Below are 18,376 nucleotides of genomic sequence, written 5' to 3' on the forward strand. Positions count from 1 at the left end.
TTGCTGATGTGGACGCTCTATGGAGCCTCAAAAGGTTTCTTTTATTATTATAGATTTAATGTAGTTTTTCCATTTTTTATGCTGTATGTTTACATATTATTTATAATTTTCGAAAATTAGTAATATTAAAATGTAAAACTATAGTTTATGCCATGTGTCATCTTTCGGGAGAAGTTTTTTTCGCTGATGTGGACGTACCCTGGAGCCTCAAAAGGTCTCTTTTATTAGTATAGACTAGGGATTAACATAGATTATTTTTGAAATTATATATAATGTTTTTTTTCTATAAAATAGTAATGTTACATTATGGAGATAAACCGTCTTTTTTAATGAAAAATGGTAATCTTACATATGTTTAATTTAGTTTTTCCATTTTTTATGTTGTATGTTTATATTTTATTTTTTTTAAATAAAAATGTAAAATGGTAATCTTACATATGTTTAATGTAGTATTTTCATTTTTTATGTTGTATGTTTACATATATTTATTATTTTCGAAATTATATATAATGTTTTTTGTTTTTTTTTATAAAACGGTAATGTTACATTATGGAGATAAACCGTCTTTTTTTTAAGTGAAAAAAGGGAATTTTACATATGTTTAATGTAGTTTTTCCATTTTTTATGTTTTATGTTTACATATTATTTATAATTTTCGAAAATTAGTAATATTAAAATGTAAAACTATAGTTTATGCCACGTGTCATCTTTCGGGAGAAGTTTTTTTGCTGATGTGGACGCTCTATGGAGCCTCAAAAGCTCCCTTTTATTAGTATAGATAGATTTATGTTAAAGACATCTTTGGGATGAAGTTTAAGAAAAATATTGTTCTTTGTTCAAAAAAAAGAAAGATGAATTCAATACAATCAAAATCCAACGACCAGACGGGATGAGGTAGCTCGCTTGGTTAGGATCTTGGAGGTCAATTGTCATGCTCACGGGTTCAACGCCAGGCGGTGGCGAACTGTCCATCCTGTCACCCACACGGATATGGGTCTATGCTTTAGGGCCCATTTGAATACCCAGAGAGAGAGTCTATCCGTGGGCTGCACCTCCCCTTGGGGATTAGTCTGGGCCTCTCCGGAGGTCTGGGATACCCCCAGGTTAAAAAAAAAAAAAATCCAACGACTATATGTTGCTTTTTCAATTTATGAAATTATTTTAAAGTTTAATATTATTGGATATTATATTTAATAGTTTTAAAATTTAGTGGTTAAAGAGGTATTATTTAAAAGAGTTTAATTTAACCATAATTTGGTACTATTCATTTAATGGTTTTAAATTATGTTTTAAAATTTAGTGTGACTAAAATCGAATTTAAGGTTATTTACAACTAAATAGGTGTTATTCAATGATGAATTTTAATAAATTTTAAATTTAACCCTAATTTGGTACTATTCATTCAATGATTTAAAATTATGTTTTGAAATTAAATGTTTTTAGATCTTATAGTTGTAAATCAGGTATCACATATTTCTAATTATAGTGTTTTTCAATTAAGATTTCAAATAATTCATTAAAATAAAACATTATTCAAAACTACATAATTAATTAAATCTTTGTATATGGTGTCATTTGAAATGAAGTCGAAAAGATATTCATCAGTAAATGACTAAAGCCAAAAATCAAATATTTATTATAGACCAATATGGTAGAATTTAGAATTAATGATTGGATAATCACACCTAAATAACTTTAAAAATATTTCTATAAATAATAACTTGAAATTAATTATAATGGATTTTTATGAGTAACTTATTTAAAATAAAATCCAAACTATATTGCATATATAAGAATCCACACATAGACTTTTAATTTGATATCAAATTTTAATTCTTGAAGATTACAAATTCATATTTAATAAAAAATAAAGAGGATTGTATATTAATTATATTTTATTATTTTTATTTAAACATTGTTATCTTAAGTTGCTAGAGAAATTTCTATTATTTAAAAAACTACATTAATAAGATATTAACCAACTTTGAAACGCCTTCAAGAAAAAAAAACAACTTGAAAACATTAGTTTCATAATTCATAAAGCAAGTATACCATACCTACTTATTACAACTAAAGAAATATTCATAGGATAGTCCCAAAAATAATTTTTATCACAAATATATTACATAAGGGTCAAATGACCAAAATTCATTTAATTAAAAAAAAAGTAAATGACACTTATAACCGGATAACTAATATATACTTAAGGTTTAGATTTGAGGTTTTGAGTTTGGAGAGTGGGTTATAAGCAGTGTGGAGCCACATAGAACAAGATGGGGGCCATTGGACACATAGAACAAGATGGGGGCCATTGGACCCAACAAAATTTGTGTAAAGTTATTAAGCTCAATCTATATGCCCCACTCTAAATATTTTATTTTAATATAGATGCCCCCGACAAAAATAATTTCTGCCTCCGCTACTCCGTATAAGTGTCTTTCAGAATCAATTCCGTGATATTTAAGCATAGTGTTTGTGGTTTATGAATACCGTAGGCATTAGAACATATGAGCTAACTAACACGGAATTGAAAGTGAAATAGTGTGATTAACTGATGAGAACGTTAGATAAGCTTTAAGTATGTCATGTATATATGGTGATCTTTACGTGATAAGAATGTGGCAATAATTGGGATTCACACGCATGCTGGGCCAGGAGGATATCTTCAGTATGTTACGCATGTAGCTTACTGACGTGTATTGGATTTGTTCGTGAATCTTTTGACACCCTCCTTAATACAGTTGCTCACAAATAAAAAAGAGAATATGAAAGGTTGAACCCTTTTAAGTCATCTTAGGTGTAGCCAATGACCAGGTCCATAGCATCATTCCCTAAGATAAAATGGTTCATTTCAAGTAGAGTGATCTATTAGAGTTCTCTCATATCTTATGATATTCGATGTTTTATATTGATTAATAGAAGCTAAACTTAAGGATATATTATAACGGCTCGCCGTTCCTTTTGAAGACGCATCACATCCTCCTTTGTGGCTCCTGCTATATCTAAGCCAGATCTATTACTCTCGCTTGCTCTGCCTTATAATAACCTCGCTTGCTCTGGATTCCTTGGTGGAAACCTTACTTTTTCAATCCATGGTCCAGCCGAATATGAAAATTTTCGAGTGTTTCCGAAGAATCTTTTCAACTATTGGGGGTTCCAAAGAGATTTCTCAATTGTCTTCCATTTTCCTTCTAGTTGTAAGAGAGTCTCTTCCTATCAAAATTCCTCTTCATGAGAGTACTATTCTTTTGGTTTCAATCAGTCATATGATCCAAATCATCGACCTTAATAGTTTTTAAGCACACAAACATCATTTAGATGCAAGCACATACTCTTCGCAACAACAACAATTCTATGATGTTGGGTGGCTCTTTTGGTGACTTAGAATCTATCTCGTTTGAGACCAGATTCTGGCATGAGATTGATATTTGGCCAATATAAACAATGTTCAAATATCTCAGTGTATTCTAGTGTATTCGTTTCATCCATGCAACCCATCATGGGTCTACATTTAGGAATGCCATATTTGATTTGAAAACAGTTGATGAAAACTTTATGCCATCTGAAAATACATAACATATCATTCGAGAGAGATATCCCATCTATAACTAGTACCATATTTGTGCACAAAATATACAGATCCTGATATCTCATTAATTAATTTATGTGTTTGCTCGTAATTGGTATCTATGTTATTAATTAAACAACTCTCATGTATAAATACTGAATCTAAAACACTACTCATATTTGTGAATACAATTGTTTTCATAAACATTAACTTATATTATATATAATTAATAAATTTGAAATCATGTATACACATATAATCTTATCGTATTGAAATTATTTTTGTTAGTAATATTAAACCAATAGTGATTCATACAAGTTAAATCTTCTAATAAAAATGTGCTAAATAAAATATTTTAGTTTAACTGTTTTTCATTATAAAGATCTTTTTGATTCAAAATTGTAGTCAAATTTTGAATATTTGTATCAGATCTTGAATTTTTATCCTTCACATTTTAGCTTTCCACATGTAGTTTTTCATATGATATCTAAGTAATAAAATAAAGAAAAACTAGAGCATGTGAGAAAGAAAAACTAGAAAATGTTAGAAAGAAAAGCTCTAGCAACACATGCATATTTTAAATGGTTCTATTAAAAAAAATTTAAATTTCATCAAATAAATAAATTACATCAAAATATTAATATAAATTAGTTCAGAACCTCTAGCTTAGAAATTTACTGATATGGTTGTTCCTAGAGTTTTTGTTATGTTTTTAGTATTTCTCTTTTACCCCTTGAGTCACAATATTTAATATCATTTTATTTTTAATATTATTTTTATTTTAAACAAAAAATAATTTTGTTAATTTTAAATTTGAAGAGTATTTCATAAAACAAAGATGAACAGTTTTTTATCAATGGATAAAGATTATAACAAATAACATATATAAATAATATAGTTATATGATTTTGCATATAACAAAACATAATCATAACATTTTATATTTAAATATCTAAGTTCCATTTTATATAAATAAAATTTATCAAATCAGTTTTAATTAATACTTAGTTAGTGGGGATTGAATTTATATATATTTGGTTAATTTTAAAGGTTGAGATATTTGTTAAATTATGAAAGAGCTTGCAAAAATTTTGTATATTAAATTTTTTCAGGAAAATATTTTTTTAATGAAAATAATTTGGTATGGCCATTTTAAGAATCTTAGAGATGTATGAAGTATTTTAAAAATACTATCTTATGAATTAAGTTGTTAAAATAAAATTCTAATGATATTAATTTTAATATATTTAGATAATCATTAAAATATGAACATTTTTTATAACAATAAGTTTCGTATAAAATTTTATAATCATCAGAACAAACACTATGTTATAGTAAGAACATGAAAAAATCTATAAATCAATAGTCAATACTCCTTTCCTTTTATTCTAATTGTCGTTGTAGAGCAAACTTTTTTTTAAACAAGTGTCGTTTTAGAATTTCGATACAAAAATTATTAGTTTTATATATTATATGATCTTTTATATTCTCCTGCATATTTTTCTATTTGTTGAAATGTGGTAATGTGTATAGGTAATGAGGTGGAAAATATAAAAATTAAATGTAATATGTTTGCACAAATCTAAAATGACAATTAAGATGAAACATATGTATTAGGCAATATAAATTTTTTAACATTAAATAAATTCAACTTTCACTAACACCATTCAGATCTTCTAAATTACTCCCACCATAACTAGATTGACAAATTGTACACAACCGTTTAAAATATTATTCTCACACTATCACAATACTAAAAGCAACATATAGAGAGCATACAGCGTGCCACGTCAGATTCTTTATTCAGGCCAATCAGGGACAAGGTTTTAGACACGTCAGACGCTCGCGGTGTTGTTTTGTCCGATCGTGGTGGGCTTCATCCGTTGAGGTTATTGGGCTTTATTAGAGTTTTGTGTCGTTTTGTTTGGACACAAAAGTGAAACCTCGAAGAATCCGTCGAACCTCTTCATTCTCATCGCCTCTACCTTTTTCGTCTTCTCTGATCGTCGGAGCCTGTGATTTCACCACGAGTGCTCAAAACTTTTGCGCTAGCTTCTTCTGCCCATCGCATACTTTTCCCCAAATACTCATCCACCTTCTCTTCTTCCCATCACATCCTCAGATTCTCACTCTCCGATCGTCGGACCTTCTCAGCAATGGCCGGAGCTGGCGGCGACGAGTTCGTTAAAGTAAACGTTTATCCGATCGCTGTCATCACTCTCGATCGAACCAAAGCTCTTAACGCCATGAATCTAGGTAACGTTTTCGCTGTGTACTAATTTCAAGATCCTATTAAAAAGTTGCAGAATCATTAACATCTGTGAGATTTATGAAATTTGATTACCCTTTTGGGATTTATATTAGAGAACTCAAATTGTTGAAACGGGTTTGAAAAGAGGAATCTTTTTTCGGATGGGATGTTTCAGATATGAACTCAATCTGACAAGTAAGCTTAGGTGGTCATCTTTTTTTTATGATATTACAGAAATGGATTTGAAGTATAAAAGCTTCCTTGACGAATGGGAATCTGATCCAAGAGTCAAATGTGTCATCATTGAATGCAGCACACCTCGTGCCTTTTGTGCTGGTAAATGCAAATCTTTTGCTCGTATTTATGTGGAATTTGTTGTTGCATCTGGCCTTAACACTCCTCATGCGAAATCAGAAATCTTTGTCATTGGAGTGACGGACCACCATTTATGAAATATGTTGCAGGGATGGATATTAAAGGAGTTGCTGCAGAAATCCAAAAGGACAAAAACACACCTCTTGTGCAAAAGATTTGTCAATAAATCATGTTTAACCAATTGCAAATGATGATTCATAATCTTTTCCAAATTCTTAGTGTTTTTTATTAATTTTTTAGCATGTTTCCAACTTTGAGATTTTACTTCCTTAGGTATTTATAGCAGAATATACTCTGATATGCGCAATTGCTGGTTACAAAAAGCCATATATCTCCCTAATGGATGGAATAACAATGGGATTTAGCCTTGGCCTTTCCGGACATGGTCGATACCGTGTGATAACAGAGGTAAAAACAGATCAAGACTTGGTCTGTACTTTTTTGTATACAATGTGAACTCTTTTTTATATTTTTGTTTTATATTTCAGAGGACGGTTCTAGCCATGCCGGAAAATGGAATTTTGTTGTTCCCAGATGTCGGGTTTTCATATATAGCAGCTCATAGCCCTGGGGGAGGATCTGTTGGTATGTTCATATGAAATTCTGTAACTGGCTGCTATTTACGTGTTGATTTCCCAAATGAAACTTTTGTTGCCCAATAATATCTGCAGGTGCTTATCTTGGTTTAACTGGAAAAAGAATCCTAAAGCATCCGCTACAATTCAACTTTCTAGATTCCCAACAGCATCATGCTAATATTTTTTTTTACCAACATCGTACTAATACTAGCACGTGAAAATGATCCAAACAAACAAAAACACCAAAACAGCCAACACAAAAAAAAAATATTAAAGGATTGAACTATTTCTTTTGGTTTAGTCTTTGAAGAAATTTTTGTTTTACAGAAAGTATTTGTATAAGGTTAGATTCATCTTAATTTTCAAATTATTAATGGTTACACTACATTTAAGTTATTTTGGTTAAATACGGTTTGGTTCATTCTAATTTTTTTGAAATAAATTATATGATATAATGTGGTATGAAACTCAACTAAACTTCAATTTAAAATATTGTCAATTAGCAAGAGCAAAATTTCCAACAAATAATTTTGTTATAAGACAAAGTTCAACAAATTCTAAAATAATTTACAAAAGATAATTAATAAAATCTTAAAAATAAATAAAACTTCATTTTTTTGTTAAATAAAATATACAAATTATTATCTATGGCTTTATTGAAACGATTTATATAGTACTTTAAAATATATATTTTTATAATTTTATTACATTACATTATATTTTCAATTTATTTATCTTGGAAAAGGATTAATTAATATCGTGTGAAATAATTAGTGTAAATATTAAAATTTGAAACTCTTAGAAAATGTATCAGTTGTTTTTATTTTAGATTTTCTTTAACTATATCAAACTGAAATAAAAATCAAAAGAACAAATATAAATCATTACATTTTTCTTAATTTTTTTATTTAATAGTTTTATGTACACTAAAAATCCATTAGTGATTCTTTCAACTCAAACCAACAAATTTTAATAAAATTTACAATATAACTTTAAATTAAAAAAACATATTTAGTATTTTTAAATGTTTTATAAAATTAAAATATTAAATATTTTTATTGTAAATTCACCCGCCCGTAGGGCGGTCCAACCCCTAGTTGGATTAATAACAAAATTGGGAAGATTACCATTATAAATTTATAATGGATCTACAGGTATGGTATATAAAGTAGAGTTATAAAGTATGGGTGTAAAACTAAAGTGTCGGAAAGATTTGGAGGCAAAAGTTGATAAAGATAACAAAAGAAAGGACTTGAGAGCAAAACATAATGAAAAGAAAAACAAATAAATAAAGATTGAAGAAAACCCTAATCTCTCATCGTCTCTCTTCTCCACTTCCTTCCGCGCCGCTTCCTCTGTGGGTTTCTTCGCCATTCGTCGTTCGTCCAATACTTTCTTAGCTTTGGTAAGATGCTGTATAGGCTCTCCTGCTTCTTCTTATCGTAGATTAACGATTGCAACGTTTATCATATGTAAAAAAACTTTCGAAATTTATCAAATTTTTCTCAGATTTTGTAATCTTCGTTGAATGTTAGCTGAAAGGTTGAATCTTTAATGTTAATTGCAATTCAATTGGGGAAAAACTATATTGGCTTTAGCTGAGTAAGCATATGTTAGTTGTTTTTTCATGTTCTGTAATTCCTGAGTTCTTCGTCTGGATTATTGTTTTTACGGGTTAGGATTGGTGAATTTGAAGTTGGTTAGCTTTTATTTTGTCTTCTATTTCTTAAGCATCCAATCATGTGTGGTACATTGTCTAACTTAGTTTATGTTTGTTTGCTTGATGTTTAAAGAGATTCAAGTCTAGAATCAATGAGGGGAAGGAGCTACACACCATCACCACCAAGGGGCTATGGGAGGAGGGGACGGAGCCCTAGTCCCCGTGGCCGTTACGGTGGGGGTCGTGACAGGGATCTCCCAACCAGTCTTTTGGTTCGCAACCTTCGTCATGATTGCAGGTTTATTCTTTATTCTTCCTCTTTTTCTCGCTGATAATGAGATTATTTTATACGATATCTATGCAATGCTTTCATGGCCTTGTAATGATTCTGTGTCTCCTTATTTAGCTTGTCTGATTTAAGAAAAAAGAAGCTGATGTATGACCATCATTTTTTTATAGATGTGTTTGGCTCTGTTTATGCTTGTTTTGTGGCTCATTAGATGTACTGTTTTAAGATAGCGTATGTATGAACCATTTTGTTTTCAGATTTCTGTGACTCTGTTTTTTTCTTAGCTATTAGTATTTATTAACTTGTGCTTACCCTTCTCTGTTTTCTCCAGGCAAGAGGACCTTAGGAGGCCATTTGAGCAGTTCGGTCCTGTCAAGGACATCTACCTTCCAAGGGATTATTATACCGGGTGAGCATGCTCAGTCAGTAGTTAGTACATTATATTGTTAATACACCCAAGGCGTTATTTTACTTTTGCTTCAACTAGATCTTGTCTCTTCTTATCGTTTTCTTTTACTTCATAGACCACCTTTTCTGATTCCTGCTTGTTCATAGCTATTCCTACTTCTTCACATTTGCAGTTCTTGATTGCCTTGATGTGTAAATCTCCCTTTTATATCATTTTTTTTCTTTGGGAGCTTTGAAAAGCTTTTTGTCCATATTTGAATATTCAGCGTTAGTAAGTATAGTATCCTTCCTTAGTCTTATAGTATCCTTCAAAATTCACAGTCTTCTAGTCATTTTAGGGGAATAATGTAGCGATATGTTCCGTGTTCGATCACTCTTAAAGTGTGTTTATTGAAGTTGTTGAGGTTTAACAGTGAAGAGACCAATGAAGTAATTAGAGTTCTTTGGGAAGATGTTATGGTAGTGAAGGTTTTGAAGGAAGTTGAGTTTGAGTTCAATTTCAAGATATATCAAGTCTTGGAGAAGTCTTCTTTATTCTGAAAATTTGCAGGCAAGTGATTGCTTTTTTCATGGTGGCTTCTATTGCAGGAGATTGTAATGCCAAAGTTTTCTAGTCATAGTGATAAATCTTCCATGGTCACTTTGTTTTTGCTTCATAGTCTTGAGATTTGTTTTTTTTTTGATTTGTTGCAGAGATCCAAGGGGGTTTGGTTTCATTCAGTATGTGGACCCTGCTGATGCTGCGGAGGCAAAACATCACATGGAAGGCTATCTTCTTCTTGGTCGCGAGCTGACCGTTGTATTTGCAGAAGAGAACAGGAAGAAGCCAACTGAAATGAGAACAAGGGATCGAGGTGGTAGGAGCAACAGATTCAATGACAGAAGACGTTCTCCTCCTCGCTACTCTCGTTCTCCACCCCCTCGACGTGGTGGTAGAACGCGATCACGTAGCCGCGAGTATAATTCTCCTCCTCCTAAAAGACATCAGTCTAGGTATATGCCTGTCTGAACTTCATGCTGTCGGAATGTGTCTGTACAGTTCTCTCTTATAATCCAACTCTGTTTTATCACAGGTCTGTCTCACCACAGGAGAGACGATACGAGAAGGAGAGGTCATACTCTCGCTCACCACCACGCAATGGCTCAAGGGCTCGCAGTGGAAGTCATGAGAAGGCGAAGAAAAGCTACAGCGGGAGCAGGAGCCCAAGAAGAAGCGTGAGCCCGAGAAGGAACAGGAGCTACACTCCTGAACAAGCCAGGAACCCGGTTCCTAGGCAGAGTAGGAGCCCAAGCCCTCGTGGAGAAAGGAATGGAGACCGTTCTCCAAGCCAGTGATTCTCTCTGTCCATCAGTTTATGCAGTCTTGTTTGTTAGCTATGCGTTATCAGATATTTGTTTGCAACTAGGTTGGAACCTCTTGCTTTATTTCTTTGTTTAAAGACGGTTCTCTTGATACTTCTTTGCTTTATGTTTGATCCGCGTATGATGTTAAGACATGACGATGTAGTTGCATATGTGTTTTTGTCATCTTATCTCTTTAGTTCTCATCCAGGCCTCGAACTTTTATCCTAGATAATCCGATCCAAAAATCCAGATAGTAAAATGTTGGATCCGAATATCTTAATTTTTTAGTCTGGATATCCGGATCCATAAGTTTTATTAATAAATATTTCAAAAATAGTAATATTTATATATAAAAATTAATTTTATTTAATATATTTTTATTTTTATAATAGTATACATAAATTTTATGTAATATTATACATAGAAATAATTAAAACATTATATATATTTTTATTTTTAAATTATTGTTCATATTTTATATATATTAATATTATTTTCTATTTATTTTAAGAATCCAAATCCGGATCCGGATATCCGCCGGATATTACAATTTTTAGAAGGATATCTGACACCTGGATATCTGAGAACCCCGTATCCGGATAAGGATAGTAAAATTATAGATCCGCCGGATAAAGATTCGGATCCGGATACCTTAAAATTGTCCAGGTATATCTGTTCCGGACCACGGGTTTTCAGTAGGCCTAATTGCACTTTCAAGCTATTTTCTGCAGAGATTATCAAGTTATTCAACTTCAACTTCTATCTGTGGGTCTTTAGATTAAGGCTTGAACTGCTTCACATTTTGAAACAGAGATCATACTTTTCGAATTGAGAAAACCATGAGGTATCAAATAAATGGACATACAGTATAACCTCTTTAAATTAATACTCTATAAATTAATATACACTAAAATTTCTATAAAATAATATAATTTTATAGTCCCAAATTGAGTTTTTGGTTCAATTAGTATATCGATAAATTAATATTTCAATAAATTAATAAAAAAATATAGTTTGGTGTAATCCCAACATTATTAATTTATAGAGGTTTCACCGTATTTGCTATCTTTTGAAACGAGGAAAGGTAACAACAGATGATAGATTATTGTAGCTACACTGTAGTTATTGTAATCATCAATATATCCACTAAAATGGAACTGCGTTGTTAAAGAAAGTATTACACCGAAAGACCGAAAGACCGAAAGACAATTTTCTAGTTTTTAATTACAGTTCGAGTCAGTTCTTGCCCCTATGGCACTTCTATCATGAAAAGTAAAAGAAACACACATGTAATATCTCCTTTGTACCCTCAGACCAAACTAACATTATTATAATAATTAAATATATGTTCTATTAACAATTATTTGACTTATATCTACAACAGCTTACAGCCGTTGGATTTACTTTTATAGATTATAATTGACAGCCCAAATTACATTTTTCATCCACCAATAATTTACTATTTTTCTCACCGACCCACATATCTCGTCTCTTCCTTATCAAATTTGTGTTCATCTTTCTAACCCAAATTTTCTTTCATCTTGACATGGATAACAATCTTTACATCAGCTTATATGGCATATGCCTCATCTCGTCTTCTTCCTCCGTCACTGGGAAATTCATTATGTTAATCATCTTCGCCTCACTCGCTCAGGTTCATGATTAACCGTTTGATAATTCTTTGTGCTACTTTGAGTTCGTTAACCGCTTCAAACTATACTACTCCGCTGGTCAAAGCTTTCGTCTTGTCAATGCCGCTTGAATCAATCGGGTATCCAGAGTCTGAACTCAAACCAGAGCCGTCATAGCGAACCAAATGTCAAATTTAGTTATCTACAACTTTGTTATGAATAATGATACTTATTTCATTTTTTTCCTGAATCATCATATACCATCGGAAAGAGGAGAAGAAGATGGTGTCAAAGAATATTTCCCTCATCTGTGCAAGACTCGTGTTTTCTCTACAACGTGATGTTTGTCCACGGTAAGGAAGCCATTGCAACCCAATAAACAAGAAATCATATGGAAGATGGTGATATTTTCTCCAATTCTTTGTACTATATTTTACATGTTTTTATATGTTGCTGATGTAATTAATACTTAGCTAAATTGATATTTTTCTGCTTTGAGAGATAATGCGTATCAGACTTTTTCACATTCGGTGTACACCTGAAAACTATCATATATGTTGTATATATATATGTACACCAGTCCTGGTCAATTTTGTTGTACTCGTGTACACTTTGAAAATTTACTATGGTTAGTTAATCTTATGTAAACATTATGCAATACATGTGCACATGTACAATAATCTGATTCACACAAATAGTGTACACATGCGTTACTGTCCATATGGACGTATCTTTTACAAATGCACATATATACAACAATTTCATAATGTACATGTGTACACTTAAATGCAGTCAATCATGCTCTACATATAGGTGTACACATGTACGTATCTTTCCAACACAGCATACAACAATAGGTAGTCAACTCTAATACACGTTCAATTATTTGCTTGGGTAAATGTTTGCCACAAATAGCCTCTACGAATTGGTGAATTCAGTTAACAATTCATCTCACCAACACAAACCCCTAAAACATCCAACATCAATTTTACCATACATTCGTCTACCGCAAAGAACCTCCTGCAAAACTGCATCATGTCCTCGAGATTAACCGCCGCCGTTGAACCTAAATCTAGAGCAGGCCTAGCTCGATTGTCATTCTTTCCATAGCATAAAATTAGACCTTTTCTGCAAACCGATTCTTCCAAGCGAACCCTATACAGTTAGGAGGATAACGATGTCGCTCCAGTAACGTCAATCTCAACAATACAGAGATGACAAGCATTTCCACCGAAGACAAGCATCTCCACCAACAAAAGCAGAGACATAGGTAAAAAAGATACAAAGAAGGAGAAGGAGGAACCACAAGTTTACCAAACAAGCTCTTGATTTTTGTTATAGTGAGAGAAAATAAGTAAGAGCGTGAACATGTTCTTAGCCCAAAAAAGGAGGATGAGATTTGATTTTATCAAAAAAATTAAGTAGAAAGAAGATGAAGATAACAAATAATGGGACCCACAATATTTGAAGTTGACGTGCATTTCTAAATTTAAAATATTACTCCCTCCGTTTTTTAATATAAGTCGTTTTAGAATTGTACAAATAGATTGAGAAAATCATTAATTTTTTATATTTTCTAAACAAAAACATCATTAATTATTTATTTAACCACAAATCAACTAATAATAAAATATAAGGTATATTATCATTGGTCATATAACATTAAGTGTTAATAAATTTTACATAGAAAATCGAAAACATCATATAATTTGGAACATAAAAATTTCTCTAAAACGACTTATATTAAAAACCGGAGGGAGTATAATTTAAAATTCAAAAAAATTGTCCCTCGACAAAACTTGTTGGGAACTGAAAAACAAAATAAAAAAATGATTTTGTTAAAAGTAGAGAAAGTAGAGGGCTAATCGTGTAAACAACCAACAAAAACTACATTTGTAGTTGTAAGTGTCTGACAGTGTAATAAAAAACTTGAAACTTGACAGTGTAATAAAAACGTTAAATGACCAAGAATTTTTTTTTGCTCAGGGAATACACAACAATGTGAGGTAGGACCTATCCTCATCAATAACTTCAAGTTTATACAATTTAGTGTAAAAACTTCTTCTTTATCCATAACCAAAGACCATATATGGTCTGAACTTAACTGATAAATTGTTTCTTCCAGGAGAAAAGGAGAAAAAAACCGAGATCGTTTTCATTTGTAAACAAGAAAAAAGAAAGGTGACAAGGACGTAGAAAGACACATGCATTGGCGATAACTCTCAAGAGAGAAAGAGATAGACGTTCACATATGAGATAATTAAACTGATGAAGACTATTTGTTGGCATAGTTGCTACCTAACAAAATTTATAACATTTATGATTTGATTTATCTCTAAATAATAAGATCAAACTTTCCGTTGAAACACACGAACGGATGGCCAAAGCTACCGGTCAATTCTTGCATTTCTTTTAACCTAATTTCTTATTTAATATTACAAATCCTCAAGACACATCCATCAATATATCATATCATTTGAAAAGAAAAACTGAAATATCCTTAACAAAAACAACAAGAAGAGACATTGAATAATAAGGTTCAAATCTTCAAGAGGAGTGGCATGAGTCTGCATCTTCATATCGGTACGTAATGCTCATCCATTTTGTTTGTTATTTTATTTTGATTATTGACATAATTGCATGTACTAGATGTGACTGTATATGCAGATGAGAATGTATATGTTTCATGAATGTTATGTATTTTATGCATATACAGATATACTCGATTTATTTGTCGGTTATAATGTTCTTCGTTGAAATCTTGTTCTTGAGTTTTCTAGTCACAACTTCATAACTTTTTTTCGTTTAATGGTACAACGAGAGATCTAGGAGATAAATCCAGTATCCAATCTACAAATGACTATGTCTAGCAATAAATCAAAAGATCTTAAAAATGCAGCTTATAATAAGAAATTATTCAATAAGATATCATTGTTTCTTGGTCTAGATCGTTTGATTATGCCAGAGGATTTTAGTTATACAGTTATTTAATTTTGCTGCTGTGATGTGGACCGAAGGGTCAAAGAGAAGATCACTCGCATGCGAAGTTCGCTTAGGTCAACTTATGTAAACGTCAATTAATCTAACGCTTGTAACGATTGGATGTAGTGGTATTATATTAAGCTTAGTCTATATTCTAATTTCGTAGGCTTTAGTAGGTTAGTAAACGCCACTTAGGCCCAATACGGATTATGTGGGCCTACTTTTGCTTACGTTAGTTTCCTGGCGTTTTTGTGAATCCGTAAATGAGGAAACGTGTAAAGGCTCAGTGTGTAAACGGCATGGTGTTTGTTTCGATTTAACGGAATGATAACGCATGGACCACCAGTCACCAACGAGATATAATGAAGAAGTAGACATAAACAGTGAATCTGCATAATAAAATGCATTGCATTACGCATATATGTGCATTTTAGTTACATGAAATTATAATCACCAATTAACACTAGTCTAGAAAGTAGAAACATATATAAAGCTAAATGCGAATTACATAATCTATGAATTCAACTTATTACACAAACCAAGCCATATATATACATGAGAATTCATCTTTTTTTAAGTGAATTTATCTATACATGCAACTACATACATTCGTGTGATTGAAATGTTTGTATATACGTACATCTTACAATCTTAGTAACATAAAATTATATATAATCATCAATCAAAACACTGGACTAGAAAGTAGAAACATATATATAGAGATATATGTGATAATGTAAAGCACTTAAGAAATGAGAGTATTCAACTTATTATACAACCCATATGACTTCATCTATACATGCAAGTACATACTCGTGATTAACAAAATTAAGAATGGCAGGGTTTGAGTTTTGATTCAAATTTAGAATTACATGAAAGTGGAGTGCATCCTCTTTGTATGTAAACTTTTCCCGAATAGGGTTAAGTAGCCTTTTAGATACGTTATACAAACGGATGCAATTATTATGGAGATTAAACAAATAAAATATCTTCTATCATAATTTTGTTTTCACATTGCACTTGATTAAAAACTAAACAAGAATCAAAACTCAAACCTTGCTGCAAAACAACTTAGCACACATATATATACCGACTTATATGAGTATGTTTACACATATATATATATATTTATTTTGTAATCACACAGATCGCCACAAAACAACTTAGCACACATATATATATACCGACCTTTGAAATCACATGACTACACACTTCTTGAAGCATGGTAGATATAGAAGACATCACGATCGATCAAATCATATATCTTCTAATTTCTGGCCATGTTCTAAGCTAGACGACGTTCCAGCAATCGCACCAGTACAATCTTGCGTCCGTAACGGCTGGGACAATGGAATATTACTATCAGAAGGATCATCATTGATAAGCGCATTTAGAAACGAAGAAAACTTATCATCGTAACAGAAACCAAAGTCTTCGTTGTCTTCACCACCAAAGACACTGAAAGTGATCTTGCTAGCTTCATTTCCGCTATTAACGGTGGTGTCATCAGTGTGAGAACTAGAATTAGGCTCTAGAAGATTCTGTCCACCGGAAACTTCTTCTCCGGGTTTATGATGAGCATTTTTTGCATCAAGAGGCTTGTGGGTTTGAGGATCAATGCCTTCACTTAAGAGTTTCTTACGAAGATGAGTGTTCCAATAGTTCTTAATCTCATTATCAGTCCTTCCCGGTATCCTTCCCGCGATCAGTGACCACCTTACAACACAAAATTTATAGAGTTAGCATGATCATATATGTGACTTTAACACAACGACCATTACTCTCTAAATATATAAAACACGCTTATATGTATAACTCATCTTAGTTACATTTTCTTAACTATATATATATTTTTTTTTTTTTTTTTGTTCTACATTTTCTTAATATATATATAGAGATTATTAGAAAGAAAGAAAAAACTCCATCAGTAACACTAACCTTAGAACCAGAAAATTAGAACTATTTTCAATTAAATAATAAGAATCTGAAGAATGGGTTATTATTTTTGTTGAAAATTCAATCAAAATATATATATATATATAGTTTTGACAGTTAACATGTCTAAAAGAAGAAGATTAGATACATATGTATATAGTGGTAAACTGACCCCAAGTAAAATGTAATCAAATGAAAGAATCTTGATGTTTTTTTTTTTTTTTGATAACTCTGGTATCTGGGTAGCCACATTCTCATCTATCCCTCCGTAGGGGGTCCAGCGCCCCAACGGAAGGGATGTTAAATCCGCTGTGGCCGGGGCTCGAAGTCGTGATGGCGGACACCTCAGCCGAGGTTCCTTTACCACCAGACCACGAGGCCCGGTTAAACTGTATAGGTTTAACTTTTTAGCTAACCCAGTACCACCCCGCTGTCCCTAAGTATCGAACTGGCGACCTCAGGTAGTCTTGTGTGAGAAACGTTCAATACTGCTGCTAGGCCACCTGACGTTCTCAAGAATCTTGATGTTTATGTGGAAGAAATGAAACCCTAGTTTATTCGTGGCACACATCCTCGTACATATATATAAACTACGATCTTTTGTATAAATCGTTTGATTAATATATGAAAACTAATGAAATTTTTTTTTATGAATGATTATATGTATATACGTTACATAGGTATGTTTCGCACCGGTTGCCAAGGAGGCGATGAAGGCGGAGGATGAGATCTTCCTCGTCGGGAGTGATACCGCCGCGTTTTACAGACGGCCGGAGATAGTTCATCCACCGTAGGCGGCAGCTCTTTCCACATCGGTGTAAACCAGCTCTCTTGGGAAGCGATCTCCACCTTCCTTCGCCTTCTTTCTTGATGAAGCTAACAAGAATCTCATCCTCCTCCGCCGTCCATGGTCCTCTCTTCATCCCCATCTTCATGCAGCACGGGATCATCTTCTTCACGACCTGCTTCTTTCCTCCAGATGACGTCATGTTCGCCGTCTTCAACAGAGTTCTCTCTAGGGTTTGGTGATCGCTCTTGAGTTTCTTGATTGGTTAGCTTTTCTCTCTCCCTCTTTTCCTTGGCCTTAGTCTAGTGATGTTACCAACGAACCTACCGACCTTTTGCTCAGTCTCTAGTTTTAGTGTCTGATGATCACGCGCTTCTAGTTTCAATTCTGTTTATTTTTTCTTAAGATTTGTAAAGACCATTCAAGATGGTAATACAACTTACAACCCTTCGCCATGAGTGATCCGTTAATTCACCAATATCTAAATCTAAGTTAATCATAAAATGATGTATTTTTATTTTTTAATATATGTAAGAACTCGAAAACATATATCTTTTTTAAACGGGAA

The 18,376-nt window shown here is 32.3% G+C and overlaps 3 protein-coding genes across 3 annotated transcripts; 2 read left to right on the forward strand and 1 right to left on the reverse strand.

Moving 5' to 3' along the window:
* Positions 1–5,498: 5,498 nt before the first annotated feature.
* Positions 5,499–7,168, forward strand: LOC106294693 (3-hydroxyisobutyryl-CoA hydrolase-like protein 3, mitochondrial). The gene is made up of 6 exons (XM_013730314.1): positions 5,499–5,824; positions 6,054–6,155; positions 6,284–6,348; positions 6,468–6,602; positions 6,683–6,779; positions 6,866–7,168. The coding sequence occupies exons 1-6, from the start codon at positions 5,725–5,727 to the stop codon at positions 6,988–6,990; spliced, it is 624 nt and encodes a 207-aa protein (XP_013585768.1). The 5' UTR covers positions 5,499–5,724; the 3' UTR covers positions 6,991–7,168.
* Positions 7,169–8,038: 870 nt separating this feature from the next.
* LOC106302833 (serine/arginine-rich SC35-like splicing factor SCL30A) lies at positions 8,039–10,656 on the forward strand. Its single transcript, XM_013739263.1, has 5 exons — positions 8,039–8,177; positions 8,566–8,730; positions 9,053–9,130; positions 9,823–10,122; positions 10,203–10,656. Exons 2-5 carry the CDS (start codon positions 8,585–8,587, stop codon positions 10,462–10,464), a joined length of 786 nt encoding a protein of 261 aa, XP_013594717.1. The 5' UTR covers positions 8,039–8,177; positions 8,566–8,584; the 3' UTR covers positions 10,465–10,656.
* A 5,686-nt stretch (positions 10,657–16,342) lies between these two features.
* On the reverse strand, positions 16,343–18,047 carry LOC106302223 (transcription repressor MYB5-like). The gene is made up of 2 exons (XM_013738755.1): positions 17,715–18,047; positions 16,343–16,802 (listed from the first exon to the last, which is right to left on the reverse strand). The coding sequence occupies exons 1-2, from the start codon at positions 18,008–18,010 to the stop codon at positions 16,343–16,345; spliced, it is 756 nt and encodes a 251-aa protein (XP_013594209.1). The 5' UTR covers positions 18,011–18,047.
* Positions 18,048–18,376: the final 329 nt, after the last annotated feature.

This window comes from Brassica oleracea, chromosome C1 (assembly GCF_000695525.1).
Source record: "Brassica oleracea var. oleracea cultivar TO1000 chromosome C1, BOL, whole genome shotgun sequence".
NCBI lineage: Eukaryota > Viridiplantae > Streptophyta > Magnoliopsida > Brassicales > Brassicaceae > Brassica > Brassica oleracea.